Source organism: Equus przewalskii, chromosome 9, assembly GCF_037783145.1.
Source record: "Equus przewalskii isolate Varuska chromosome 9, EquPr2, whole genome shotgun sequence".
In the NCBI taxonomy this organism is placed as follows: domain Eukaryota; kingdom Metazoa; phylum Chordata; class Mammalia; order Perissodactyla; family Equidae; genus Equus; species Equus przewalskii.
In genome coordinates, this window is record NC_091839.1 from 11,203,670 (window position 1) to 11,218,082 (window position 14,413).

General features: G+C 51.7%; 1 protein-coding gene across 2 annotated transcripts; it reads right to left on the bottom strand.

Moving 5' to 3' along the window:
- Positions 1-988: 988 nt before the first annotated feature.
- On the bottom strand, positions 989-10,364 carry LOC103565413 (cytochrome P450 2F5). 2 transcript variants are annotated; one of them, XM_008541458.2, is made up of 10 exons: positions 10,073-10,364; positions 8,817-9,008; positions 8,551-8,713; positions 6,119-6,268; positions 5,232-5,392; positions 4,710-4,886; positions 4,143-4,284; positions 3,139-3,326; positions 2,390-2,531; positions 989-1,477 (listed from the first exon to the last, which is right to left on the bottom strand). In XM_008541458.2, the coding sequence occupies exons 1-10, from the start codon at positions 10,088-10,090 to the stop codon at positions 1,296-1,298; spliced, it is 1,515 nt and encodes a 504-aa protein (XP_008539680.1). In that variant the 5' UTR covers positions 10,091-10,364; the 3' UTR covers positions 989-1,295. The 2 variants fall into 2 exon arrangements, with proteins under 2 accessions (XP_008539680.1, XP_070413936.1); XM_070557835.1 differs by having other exon boundaries at positions 10,127-10,266.
- Between the last annotated feature and the right edge of the window lie 4,049 nt (positions 10,365-14,413).

Here is a 14,413-nt window from a genome sequence, read left to right on the forward strand (position 1 = left end):
ACAGCACGTCCCAGCTTCTGGATGCCCCTGGGCAACCCCCATTCCGGGTAGGGCTTCCCAGGCCACTTCTGCCCATGGCTGGGGGGCCAGACCCACCCTGCCTGACTCTGGCTCAAGGAAGCTTGAGATGCCTGCTCATTGAGAAAAGCTGCTGTCAGCAGGATGTCAGGGAGTCAAGTCCACTTCGAGGTTGGGAGGCCCCATGCCTGGGGCTGCTATTCCTACTGAATGGAGGACTTGCACCACAGAGGAATGGTCCTGGGAGAGGGGTGAGAAAGAGGAGAGTTTCAGTCTTCCAGGGCCTCCCTGCTCCCATTCATTGCCCTTCCTCTCTGTCTTTCTCTGGCTATTTCTGTTTCTTTCCTTGTCTCTCTTCTCTTCTGTCTCCCCATTTGTGGTCTCCGTATCTCTCTGCTTTCCTTTGTGTCTCTTACTTGTGAGCCTGAGAGGAGCAGGGTTGGAGCCAGATGCTCTGCATTCTGATCTCAGCTCTGCCTGTTTCTGGCTGTGTGAACTTGGTCAAGTCACTTCACCTCTCTGAGCTTCAGTTTGCTCATCTGCAAAAATGTATAATAATATTGTTGGGCCTCATGGGGAGATTTGAATGTGGCATTGAGAACAGCGTGTGAACAGGAAGCAGTATGTAAGTGTAATTGCTATTTCTCAGTCTCTGTGTCTGTTTATATCTGGTGGTCTCTCACTTTCCTGCTTACATCTCCATCTTTGGACGTGGCCCTGTATCTTTTACAGACCTGTTTGGTATCTCTCTGGGCTGCTGTCTTTTTCTCTGTGTCTCTGTCTTCAGAGCCTCACAGCCTTTACTTCCAGCCTATCTCCAGGAAACCATTTCTCCCAATTTCTAGCTGCCCTAAGGGTGAGGGTGGAACTAGTCACTGTGAGATGTCTCCTTTCTCTGCAGCCAGACCTCCCTTCTCCCCATCCTAGGGGACTGTCCTCCTCCCCTTAATTCAGCCAAGGCAGATTTGACTCTATTGTAAAGATAATTTACTAGGAAATGATACAAAAGGCCCCAAAAAGGACGCGCAACAGACGAGTTTGGTGGCTAAGTAAAGCAAGGCATGCACTGCGCCATCCCCAGGTCTGTCTCGCCTCTGGGGACGCGGAGTCGGTAAAGATGGAGATAGAGGATAGGCACGTGGCAGCCACAAGAGGAGGGGAAGCGAGTATGGCAGCGAGAGAGATGAGGGCTCAGTGGAACGAGAAGACAGGGCGCGGGGAGCAACCCCTCGACGACAGGCTGCTCGCTGGCAGGCGAATCTGGAAGGCCGGGGGCGTCAGCGCGCGCGCAGGCGCAGCTGGAACGGCCGCGGCAAATTGCCGAGACCAGAGCTGAGCGGCGTCAGGTCGATGTCCTCGGGCGCCCCCAGCGGCTGCAGCGAGAAGCTCTGCAGGATGGCGGTGAGAAAGAGGAAGAGCTCCATGCGCGCCAGAGACTCGCCCAGGCACTGTCGGCGTCCTGTGCGGGTGGGAGGGTGAGAAGAAGCCAGGAGATAAGATGGGGCGAGGGGCTCCACCCCCAAATTTCCGGAGGAAAACATATGAGGGTAACGGTTGAGGACGGCACAGATCCACCTATGTAAAGGTCTGGGAAAGCACGATTTCTGGGTACTTAAAGTGGGGATAATAATACTGCCTTATTAGGTTGCCGTGAGTGGTAAATGCAGGTAAAGCAATGAGAATATAGTGCTTATGTAGGTCTTACTATGTGCCATGCATTACTCTAAGCATTATACTGCTATTAGTTAGTTTAATCTTCATAACGACCCCAAGAGGTGGGCCTTATTGTTATCTCCATTTTGTAGATGTGGGAATTGAGGCAAAGAGAGGTGAAGTAACAGATCCAAGGCCATACAGCTAGGAGATGACAGAGCTGGGGTCTGGCTGCACAGCTCAGCTCTTAGCCACCACTCTTATAGCTCTTCCAGAGGCGGCACCTGGCGCACAGCGGGCAGTATGCTAAGCTACCTATTATTATCCGTCCCCCCTAACACCCCCCCCCCCCCTTTTTTTCCCCGCCCAAGACTGAGTTAAACGGGAAAGATCTTTTTAGCCCGGTAAAGGCCAAAGCCAGGAAAACCTAGAACCACCTCACCTGCGCCACCCAGTGGAGAGACTGACAGGGCCGACTTCCAAGTTAATTATCAGCCTGCCCCGCCACCTCCCTCCGCAAGGATTTTAGGCATTATCTGCCTCTAGGAGCAGAGGTGGGAATGAGAATGAACGTCTCTGCACATCCAAAGCTGAGGATGGGGTGGAATGAAGAAGTGAGAGGGTTTGGAGCGTGGACTTAGGGCCGGGGAACGCAAGTAGGAATATGGAGCCGGGAAGATTCTGACTCTTGACCCCCGCCCCCCGCCCCGGCTCTCACCAGCAGAGAAGGGCATGAAGGCAGGGCTCTTCGTGAAGCACCGATTGGCATCCAGAAAGTGTTCAGGGTTGAACTCCCGGGGCGTCAGGAACTGGGTGGGGTCGTGATGGACGGTGTTAAGGAGGGTGATGACATCCGTGCCCTGTGGGGGTGGGGAGGCAGAATCAGTGGTGTAGAAGGGCTGGGAGGCTCTCAAACTAGGATTTCCACTCTACAGGGCTGGAGGTCCTAGCGATTTGGGGCGGACCATAGGACTCCATCAGGGGTCCGGGAAATGTGTTGTGCTGTCTGGGGTTTGAGAGACAGGTGTTGGAAGCTGTGTTGTTGGGGTCTGAGACAGCGATTAGGATATACCTCCTCTGTGAGAGCAGATTTCGAGTCTTGGGGGGCGGGGAGAGGTCTCTTAGAACAGTGTGTAGGTACAGGGGATCACCAAGATGAAGTCCCAGACCCTGGGGATTCTGGAAAGGGGTCCTAGGAAGGGGATCTATCATGGGGAAGGGGCCTGGGGTTCAGGACAGGGTCCAGTCCACTGTGGTACAGGATGGGGTCCTGGGAAAGGGCTGAGGTTCTGGATTCAAGGGCCCCAGATGTCTGTTGCTAGGGCTTGAGATGCCAGTTGCTAAGGCCCGGAGTGCTGATTGCTAGGGCTTGGGATCCTCCTTGCTAGAGCTGCAGGTGCTATTTGCAAGAGTCTGGGATGCCTCTTCCTGGGGTGCCAGATGACGTCTGCGAGGTGCTTAGCGCACCTTGGGCAGCAGGAAGCCGCGAAAGACCGTGTCCTGAGTGACGCGGTGCGGCAAGTTCATGGGGATGATGTCTGCGAAGCGCTGCACCTCGTGGATCACTGCATCTGTATAAGGCATGGCCGTTCGGTCCTCCAGCGCTGGCAGCCGCGCGCGTCCCACCACTCTGTCGATCTCCTCCTGTATGCGGGCTGGAGGTGGAGGGGGGAGCGTTGTGGAGGGTATCAGCGGGTTCCCCAGGGCTAGGAAGAGGCGTGTGCGTGTGTGTGGGAGGGGTCCAGTTAATACTTCCCTGTCGGGGCGCTGCTGCAGGGTTAGCCAGAGGCTCGGAGGTTGGGTTCAGAGATAAAGGTTAGGGTGAAAGTTGGATTTGTGCAAGGGCTCCTAGGGGTGGGGTCGTGTGGGCCAAGCTTCGAGGACCAGGCCCGCGGAGGGTGGATCGAGTAGAGGGTCTGTGCACGAGGGCTGAGAGATCTGGGGCAGGGCAGGTGGCATGGACCCCGCTGGACTCCGTGCGGGAGGCAGGGGTTCCGGGATAGACCCGGAGGCGGGGTTCGGGGAGGAGGGGTAGCAGACAGTGCTGTGTGGGCGGGTCAGACTGCTTGGGAGGGATTGGGTTCCTGGGCCGGCCCTGCTGTGGGGCCAGTCTTTGGGCGGGCGGTGCGAGCTGAGCTCGGAGACAGGACACCTGCTGTGTGGGCAGGGTCAGAGATGGGCCACAAAGCAAGACCACGAGGGCGGGGTCCGGGTCCAGGCACCTCGTGCGGGCTATGGGAGCCACGTGGGTGGGCTCGGCCTCCGTGTGGCTTTGTGGGTTTGGCTGTGCCACGGAGGTGTAAACAGGAGGCGGGGCTTATTAGGGAGGCTGAGCGGGGGGCCGGAGGCGGGGCCGTGGTTCATTGTGGGCGGGGCCTAGAGGGGGCGGGGAGAGGCTCAAGCGGGTGCGGAGCCGGGTGCCCCATGGCGCTGTGGGGCTGGTCTCCCGGCCAGGCTTGGGGCGTGCGCACCTTGCACTTCTTGGTACTTCATAAGCACGAGGAAAGTGAAGCGCAGCGTGGTGCCCACGGTCTCGGTGCCGCCAAACAGCAGGTTATGTGTGGTCATCAGCAGGGTATCCATGTTGAAGTGGCTCAGGGGGTCCTGCTTCTCCTGCGAGGGTTGGGGGTGGGAATATGAGCCAGGGCCGGGACATCCTGCCCGGACCCTGACCGTAGGCTCGAAGCCTGTGCGACCCGCTCCCTACAGACCTGAACAATTGCTACTGGGTGCCAGTTCAGTCCCTCCTGTGTTTAAATACATTTCCTTAGGGGACCTGGGGAGCGCGCAAGGGCGGGGTTGGGAAAATCTCAGCCGAAGGGGCCACAGTGAACAGATCCTTAAGGACTTCTTAATGAGCTGTTAATTGGCGGTGGCCCCGAGTGGCTCCGGGCTCCAGTCCAGCAGAGCCAAGTGTTCCAGCTTCACTTGCTGGTTGTGGGGAGATCATACGCAATCCTGCTCAGCCGGGGATCCTTTTTGGTTTGAGGCAGGGGCAGCAGGTCAGAGCAGAGGTGGGACTTCCAGGCGGGGCTTACCTGTGCCATCTTGGTGAGGAAGCAATCAATGAAGTCCCGAGGAGAGTTGGGGTCAAGGGAGGCCTGGTGATCGCGCACGCTGTGGGCGATGAGGTCCTTCACGCACCCGAAGTTCTGGAAAAGGCGTCTGTGCGGCCCGGGCACCCAATCCAGGAGGCTTGGAAAGAGGTTGTACAACTGGGGATAGAGGAGAGTAGGAGGGATTTGGAGCGGCAGGCAGGGTGTGTGTGTGCGTGTGTGTTTGTGTATGAGTGTGTGTGTGTGTGAAGGGAATGCCAGTGGGGTCAGAGGAGATCGGGCAGGCAGGGACGGGGTCTTGAAGGGCGGCTGGGTTTTGGAGGTGCGGTGGAGGGGGTGTGGGCGTGTTTTAGTCGTGGCCGTGTAACTCGGGGGCGGGGTCAGATGGGAAGGGGCGGGGTCAGGAAGGGCCAATCGCAGTCCCTTTCCTGCCCACTGTTTCCGCTTTGTCCCTGGACTGTGCAGACCCCTCTCCCTGTCCTCCGCAGATCCAGGCCTCCTGACCTCGCCCCAGGGGCTGCTCATGATTTGGAAGTTTTCATTGATGAGGCTTATAATGGTGAGCAGACGTTTGTCCTCGTAGTCGAAGCGACTGCCGAAGAGCACGGAGCAGATGATGTTGGACACGGAGCGGCTCAGGAAAAACGTGGGGTCGAAGGGCTCGCCTGAGGGTGAGGGGCGGAGTGGGTCAAGAAGCGCAGTCCTGTAGACACAATGTGCAACACACCAGAACCCAGGCAGCGATAGCACAAGTTTGTACAACATCCAACTCAACGTGACTTGCAGCGCTGAATGCACGGCTCTGGCTGCCCAGCATGCATCATAACAACACCCTGTTTGTATTGTATTTGGCAATGCAACAGGCAGCACAGAACCATAACATCCTGCAGCAGGTTAACATCGATAATGCCCAACAATGGAACAGGCTGTTCTTGGCCACAGCACACAACACAGCAACACGTGGCAATCACCAGACATCACAGAACACATAATGTGTGGCAATGAAATACCCAGCATATATGACCCCAGTACATGCCAATACACACAACAACACAGAGTGACGTAATAGTGGGCCCAGCAACGTCCCTGGACACGGGAACATAATGACGCTGACAGATAATACCAGCATATAACTATATCACCCTGCACCACAACACACAATAATAATGCACAGCAACCCAGCAGAGAGCACAGAACACACTACATGTGATGTCACAACACGTACGATCAAGGCAGCGGAACAGACTGACACGCAGTGTACAGCAATACAACAACATTGGCGTGACAGCACACAACACAATACGATACCACGTGCAGTGCCTGGCAACACTACAGCCTCACCCAGCAATAACACACAGCAACACAACACCTAACTCGCAATGATCCCAAACCATCAGTGTTCCGGAGCTCTGCCAGCAGGAAGCTGCCTTCCTCCAGGATCCGCTCCTCAATGCTCCTCTTCCCCATTCCGAAGTTCCGTAGAATCTGGATGGAGAATCTCCTCAGGACCTTCCACCGGTCCCCATTGGAGAAGGCGATGCCTGGGGATAAAGAGGGGGACCAGCTCAACTGATGACTTGTCCCCGAGAGCACTGCCCTCCGAGTCCCCTTTCCTGATGTTTGCTGGGAGAGACTGTGAGTTTGGGATCTCCCCTCACCCCCCTCCAGTAAGCCCTCCAGGCTGGGTCAGGTGCCTCCTTTGAGCTTTCAAAGGGCCCTAGGCTTCCCTTACCACAGTCCTGATCACTCTGCCTCTGTTTCCCCCAGCACAGACTTGATCACTCTGGGCTATCCTTGTGTGGTGATGGGGCTATCTCCTTCACTAAACTGTGAGGGCAGAGCTGAGGCCTGTCTTCCATTGTCCAGTGCAGGGCTCATCACACAGGAGGTGCTGGTGATTGATTATTGATTAGTGAATGCACAGACAAGGGAGAGAAGCAAGAACAATGGGCACTGGGACATTGGGAACTCATCCAGGAACAAGATAGACCCTGTTCTCTTCTCTCCCCGGACTCAGGGTCTTTGTCTTCACCTCCTGTTTGCTCCTGACTGGTCATCTCCATCTTTTAGATCTCAACTTAGAGGTCCCTTCCTCCAGGAAGCCTTCCCTGGCCCGCCCTCCCTGGCTGGCCCAGAGGCTTCCTCTAGGCTCCCACAGCTCCCCGGCTTTCCCCATCCCAGCCCTGGGTGGTCAAAGTCTGGGGATGGGGCTGTGTCTCTCACTAAACTGAGAACTGCGATAGATAAGGATGTGTTTATCTCTGATTCCTCTGGAACTAGCAGAGAGCTAGATGCTAAAGAAGAAAAAGCTATAGTGTATTGTCTTGCATTGTGTGCATTATCTCATTGACTTCTCATAAGAACCTTTTCATGATAGCAGACAGAGGGTCAGAGAGGAGAGGCCACTTGCCCAGAGGTACATAGCTAGTAAGTGGCAGAACCCTGCCTTACCCTCTCTGCTGTGTACTAAAAATAGCTAATTAGATGGAAGCTATTTTTAGTAACAGAGGATGTAATATCCAGACATTTTCTTTGCAAAAGTAGCAAGGTGACTTTCTCAACTGCCCTGTCTCCACTTCCTTGCATCTGGTGCACCTGGACAGGTGAGGTCATAAGATCAAGTCCAGGGAAGGGGACATGAAGGTAGAGAAGGTGTACTCAATACACAATAGGTAAGTTTTTTTACCACAGCTCTCCACTTACAAATCTTGGGGCAGCTGGGACCCATCTAGTGAAGGGGCCAGCAGGAGACCTCAGGATTCTCTAGGGGGAGAAGAATAGTCCAGGATGCAGATCTCTGGGGCCTCTTTTTCAATTAGAGCAGCTTTATTTCTTTTGTCATTTATTGGGCTTGTCATATGGCTGCCTGTGAATAAGAGATTTATGTTTAAAAAAAAATTGAAAACCATAAGGCTAGGTGATTTCCAAGCTAAAGGAGGAGAGGATATTGAGAGAGGATGGGTTTGGAGTGAGTGACGTGAGTTCCTAGATGGGTGGGAGTGGAGCTGGGTTTGAGATGGGCTGGGGATGGCCATGGAACATGAGGGGGAATTAGGGAGTTGATAAATTGGTTTGAGGTTGGTGATGGAGGTGGAGTTGGGTAGAGTGGGAAGGATTGGCAGACTGGGGGTGAGATTGAGCTTGGGGTTGGGTCGATATGTGATGGGGTTAGTTTTGGTGATGGGAATGGGATTAAGGTTGAAAATGGAAACTGGGGACTGACAACTTCGATAGGTGATTAGGATAGAAGACAGGGCTGGGGCTGGGGAGAAAAATGACAGTGGAATTCAATTTGACTAAAAGGATTAGGATGGGGTTGATAATAGATTTTTAAAATGGAGATTGGAAGCAGATTCATAATGGGAATGAAGGTTGGAGTGTCATGTAGTCAGTGTTGCAGACAGAGGTGAGTGGTCTCTATGGAGTTGAGGTTGAAATGCGGAATATAGAGGTAGGGTTGATGAGGATTGGGTTGAGGTGGACAATGGGGGCTGGGGCCAGATAATTTGGCCACTTGATTGAGATGGAATTCCGATGATGTGGTTGGGCTAGAGTTAGGGATTGGGATGAGAATGGTGTTGGAGTTGGATGGAGATGGGGACTAGTATGGAAGTGAAATTCAAGATGGTGGTGGGGTTTGGGGGTGGGGAAGCTGGGACAGACTTCTCTCTAGACTAGCACTACCTGGCTCCATCCCATCTGATGTCATCAGCGAGATCAGTGGCTCTGAATGTCACCAAAAGAGGGAGGGCAGTCTCCTATCCTTATCCCCTCCCTCAGTGTGGAAAGGATTGGAGGTGGAGGAGATGGGGAGCAGGCTTACCATTGCCCTTAGTGAAGTTGAGAAAGACGGGGTAGTCACCGCGGCCGCTGAACTCCTCCGCCTGGTCCACAAGGGCCTCCTTCACGGTTTGGTACCCGCTGAGGACAACCACTCGTCTGGGGCCCAAGTGTACTGTGAACACTGAGCCGTACTTCTTGCTCAGCTAGGGGTAGCAAGACAGAGGTCACGGGGGGAGGGGTGAGTCTTGGGCCAGAGGACCCCTCCCCTGTGTCCCTCCCTCCTCACGCAAGCCTAGGTCTTTGCACCTTGGTAAGGGAGGTCAGCATGTTTTGGGAGCGAAGCTGCAGCAGGTTTCCGAGGAGTGGGAGGGGCCTGGGGCCTGGAGGCAGCCGGCCCTTGCTCCTTGAGCTGAGGGTCAGGAACAGGCAGACAAGAGCCAGGAGGAGGAGCAAGACGGGTGTGTTTATACTGTCCATGGTGAAGGCAGCTGCAGGTGTCTGGGGAGAAAAGTGAGAGAGGCCGGGGCTGGGGAGGAAGTGGAATCCTTTCACTCCTCATTTCCTTCTGGAACTTGCCTTCCCCAGACCCTAGAAGTGGAGGCAGATGGAGAGAAGAAAGGAGATAGAGGCAGAGACAGGGAAAGGCCCCGGGGTGGGAGGGGAGAAGGAATAGAGAGGACAGGGGAGAGAAAGAGAGAGAAAGGGCAAGGAGACAATCAGGAAACAGAAGAAGAGAGACAGACAGTAAGAGAGACAGAGACAGAGAGGTACACATGGAGATAATGAAGGACAGAGAAAAATAGTGAGATGTCTAAATATCTGTAGATGTCTGCCATCTATCCGTCTATTCATCCCTCCATTCATCCATTGTCTATCAGGAGACTGACTCTCATGCAGAGGTGGCAATAAAGAGGGAGACATGTCGGGACAGAGAAAGACAAATCGAGAGCCAGAGATAGAGAACCAGACAGAGAGAAAAATCACAGAAAGAGGCTTACAGAGAGAGACACAAATAAGAAAGAGACAAATAGAGAGACAGAGCTAGAGAAAGCCAGGAGAGAGAGATGACGAGACAGTGATATGCACTTATTGAGAGACACAGAGATGGACACTGAAAGAGAGAGAGAGTGAGAAAGAGACAGAGACTGAGGGAAGAAAGAGAGTGCGACAGACAGGAAAGAGAGATACCTGGAGACAGAGAGACATGTAGTCAGAGAGAGAGGGAGAGAGAAACAGAGAATGTTAGGCAGAGTCATGCAGAGACAGAGACCAAGACAGATGGGACAGAGAAGAAGGGCAGAACCAGAAACAGAGGAAAGAATCAAATGTTTTAAACACAGGGCTCACATTCCAGAGATAGATGCCAGCCACTGGATGAAGCACCTGTGCAGAGAACCCAGTGCCCAGCCCTGGCTGGGAGCTCTGAAAATACTTGCCAAATGAATGAACAAGGTCCCAGAGAAAGCCCCATAAAGACAGAGCCAGAGACTGTGAGAAGCCTCGGAGGAGATGACAAGAGAGACCCCAGCCAGTCCTAGAGACAGGGAGATGGAGCTAGCTACCTCCTGTCTTGAGAGCATCGCTTCCTCCTCTGTGACTTGCGTTCCGCCCTTTACCTGCCAAGCCACAAAGGCAACTCAGGTGTGTTTTGCAGTGTGTTGGCTGTGGCCACTTCAGCTGTGTGTCATGCAGCTCTGGGTATGCCTGGGGTTTGAAGGCTGCTCTTAAATCATTTCTATCCATGCCCCTTGGCCCGCATTTCCTGTTCCCCCACTGAACTTGAATCTCCTCCCACTTCCCCGCCTTAACATGGGTCTGCTGTGTGCTCCAGCCAGCTAGACTGATGTCTTGGCTGGATGCCATGCCTTGGGAACCACTTTTACCCTCCTGGACTGGCATGTCCTGCAGGCTGACCTCAGCTCTCTCACTGTGGTCAGTGGTGGTCCTTTGCCCTGGGGTGGGGCAAAGGCTTCTCCATTTTTGCCATTTGGGTCCCTGGGTCTGGTTTTGAGGCTGGTTTGGCGTTGTGGAGCTGTCGCAAAATGATGGCCCAGGGAGGGGGGCTGAGTTTCTTTGGTGTTTTGGGCACTTGGTTCTATTTCTCTGGGTTTAAGTCCGCTTCTGCCAAGGACTGGCCCTGTGTGACCTTGGGCAAGTCCCTTTCCCACCCTGGGCTGGCGTTTTCTCCTTCTCTGGGAAACTGCTTTTCACAGTTCTTCTCGTCCTTCTGTCTGTCTCTCGCTGTTTGTCTCTGAAATTCTGTGTGTCTCCCTTTGCTTCTGCCCCTGAATTTTCTTCTCTCTCTCTCAGTCTCTCTCTCCCTCGGTGTCTCTGAGTCTTTGCGTCTCACTCTCTTGCATTTTCTAATTCTCCCTGTGCCCTTTCTTTCTGTCTCTCTCTCTATGTAAGTCTTTCTCCATCACCGCCTCCTCCCGTCTGGGTGTCTCTCTTTTTCTTTCTGTGTCTCATGCCTCCATGAGTTAGACTGTGGTGGGCAGGACTGAAGGCAGGCAGAATTTGAAGGAGAGCTTGGGAGATGGGTGAGGCAGGTGGAAACCCCAGGGAAAAGGACCTCAGGCTTGAATGAGGTTCTCCCCACCCAGTGCCATACACAATCCTCTCTCTGCCTTCCTAAGCCCCGGCATTGTCAGCTCTTGGCTCCTGCTCCAGGAACTGACCTCGGTTACTCAAATCCTGGCCAGATCAGAAGGGCAGCTTGCAAAAACCTGGAGCTGGGCCAGGACTCCAGTGGCTGGGTGTTGTATGGAAAAGAGGTCCCCTGAGGCCAAGGGTCTGGGAGGCCAGGTGGAGGCAGGTACCCCCACAGGTCCGTGGGTGCACACCGTGTTTGCCATTCCCATGGGGGTAGGGGAGGAAGTGATTGGAGGTCCTAGGGAATTTGATACCCCAGGTCCCAGGCACATGGCGGTTTGGGGAGTGGGGCTCATGCCATTGTTTAAGTCCCAGAAAGACTGGTTAGGGCAGGTTCTGGAAGAGGGGTGAAGGCTTGATTATGGGATTACACACCTCTGGTTTCCCTTGGCATCTACCAGTGCCCCCACCCCAGGCACCCAGTACTGGATCCACTCTAAAAGTTACTTTCCCCTGACCCTGGAACTGGATTGAGAGGGGCCTGATCGGACTGCCTCACTGGAGAACTCGGGGTTCTTAAGAAGGGGAGTTTTAAGGGGCTTTGAGTTCTTCTTGTGGTCTGACTTGCCCTCCTGCTACAGAGGAACATGGGGTGGGAGGGATGTATTGTAGGGTTTCTCAACCGCGGCATTGTTGACATTTTGGGCTGGATAATTCTTTGTGTAAGGGGCTGTCCTGTATGTAGTAGGCTGTGTAGCAGTATTTCTGGTCTCTACCCACTAGATACCCCTATGCTCCAACCCCCATGTATCTGCGTGGCCCTCACAGTCTTATCGAGCCATTCTTCTCGGAGTCCCTTGGGCCAGACACATAGGGGAGCGCTGTAACCATATACCACAACAGCAATAGAGAACACAGTAGGAGTAGCAAAAAGGCAATAACACCAAAGAACACTTTCCATCACAGTGAAGGAAGGGATTGAATGCAAGCAGAGACCAGGTTGGTAGACAATGCCTGAGTGGCTTGTAGGTGGGTGCATAAGGATGCCGTTGTGGAAGAAATGTCATGGGCATTGTCCAGGATGTGGACACAACATTCTACCTGTATCACAGCACAAGTTCCCCCTTGAGCAGGAGTGAGCATGTCAAGGGCCATTCTGTTTTGTCAAATTGCTTTTCTCGCTTGGGATGTTTCCTCACTTAGCAGTGTGATGGCAGGTCTGATATTATTGAGGGCTGCTGCCATGTGTTGGGCTAAGGCAGATGCTTGCCATTTTACGGCAGTTGTTGCTACTGGTGGAGAAAAGATGGCGAGGGGGTGAAACCATCCTGCAGTGCATCACACACCATGGTATGTGCAGACTGGCTCCCAGTTAGAAGGAAGCTATTGAAGGGAAGACAGGATACATGCATGGATGTAGGGACGTCCCCTTGTACATCCGCCCGTCCAGTTACAAGGAACATAAAGCCAGCCAGTAGCACTACAAGCCCACAACCACCCCCACGGAGAGGCATAGGCTCCTCTTATGGTGTTTTGTTTTCCCAGCCACATATCAGCAGTAATAACAATTGTGTGATTACACAGTGCTTTAGGTGTCTAACCTACGTTTTTTGACAGACTTTCACCTGGTGGTGTGGAGTTATTGTGATGTTCAATGCAGGGAGGGGAACTTCTTAATTCTATTTGCTGGTCTCTTCGCCAGTTGACAGACATGTGGATCGTTTCCAGTGTCTGGCTATTCTGAACAGCAATATGTATTATTCTTTGTGTGTATGTTTCTGTCTTTGTGGGGATATATGTTTTGTTTATCTGAATATATCGCTAAGAGTGTGATTGCTCAGTCATATGAGAAGCATATGTTGGCAAGAAATTGCCAAACTGTTTCCAAAGTGGGTGCCATTTTTCACTTCTTGTATCATCTGTTTTCCTCCCTCTATTGTATCTTTCTCATTAGCATACAATATGCTTTATTTTTCCTATCTTGAAAAGACCCTTTCATGAAAAGATACTCAACATCACTATTCATGAGGGAATGGCAAGTCAAAACCACAATGAAATACTACTTCACGTGCATTAATAGGATGCCTATTACAAAAAAAGGAAAATCAGTTTTGGTGAAGATGTAAAGAAATTGGAACCCTTGTGCATTGCTGCTGGCAATGTAAAATGGTGCACATGCTATGGAAAACAGTATGCCAGTTACTTAAAAGTGAAATATGGAATTATCATATGACCCAGCAATTCCACTCCTAGGTATATACCCCCCAAAATGGACAGGAGAGACTAAAACGGATACTTGTACACCAATGTTCTTAACAGCATTATTTACAATAGCCAAAAGGCTATTGTATTTACAACAGCCCAAATGCCCATCAGTAGATGAACAGATAAACTAAATGTAGCATATATGTACAACGGAATATTAGTCAACCTTATAAAGGAAGGAAATCTGATACAATCTACAATATGGATGTACACTGAAGACATGATGCTAAGTGAAATAAGCTAGACACAAAAGGACAAATATTGTATGATTCCACTTACATGAGGTGCCTAGAATAGGCAAATTCATAGAAATTGAAAGTAGAATAGAGATTACCAGAGGCTGGGGGAGGGGGAGATACAGAGTTATTGTTTAGTGATTCTCTTTGGGATGACGAGAAAGTTCTAAAAATGAATAGTGATGACGGTTACACAACATTCTGAATGTACTTGATGCCATTGGATTGTCTACTTAAAAATGGTAAATTTTATGTTCTGTATATTTTACCACATTAAAAAAATTTTAAAAGACCCCCTCTCTTTTTTAAACCAATAGGTACCTTACATAAGGTAAAGTGCACCAACTTATGTCTACACTTTGATGGAGTTTTACACGTGCACACACCCATGTAATTACTACAAAGACGAAGGTGTAGAACATCGTCCTGTCTCCCAGTCAATATCCTCCCAAAGATTGTCCCTGTTCTTCTTTATTTGGGGTAGTATTATTTTTTGTTGAGGTAACATCATTTTAGAACATTATATAAATTCAGGTGTACATCATTCTATTTTGACCTCTGTATAGACAACATCCTGTTCACCACCAAATTCTAGTTGTGATCTGTCACCCTGCAAAGTGCTGCTTTACTCCTTTTGCCCTCCCCCAGTCCCCTTATTATTTTTCTTTGTTGAAGTGTAGTTGACATACAATATTATATTAGTTTCAGCTGTACAACATAGTTATTCGACATTTATATGCATTATGAAATGATTACTACAGCAAGACTAGTAACCATCTGTCACCATACAAAATTATCACAATATTATTG

Excerpts from the sequence above, each read along its gene's own strand:
- LOC103565413 (XM_008541458.2), bottom strand. Across the intron at positions 4,887-5,231 it reads TGAGCAGCCCCTGGGGCGAG|TTGTACAACCTCTTTCCAAG; the intron begins GTCAGGAGGCCT and ends CTCTATCCCCAG. Across the intron at positions 4,285-4,709 it reads TCCTCACCAAGATGGCACAG|GAGAAGCAGGACCCCCTGAG; the intron begins GTAAGCCCCGCC and ends CAACCCTCGCAG.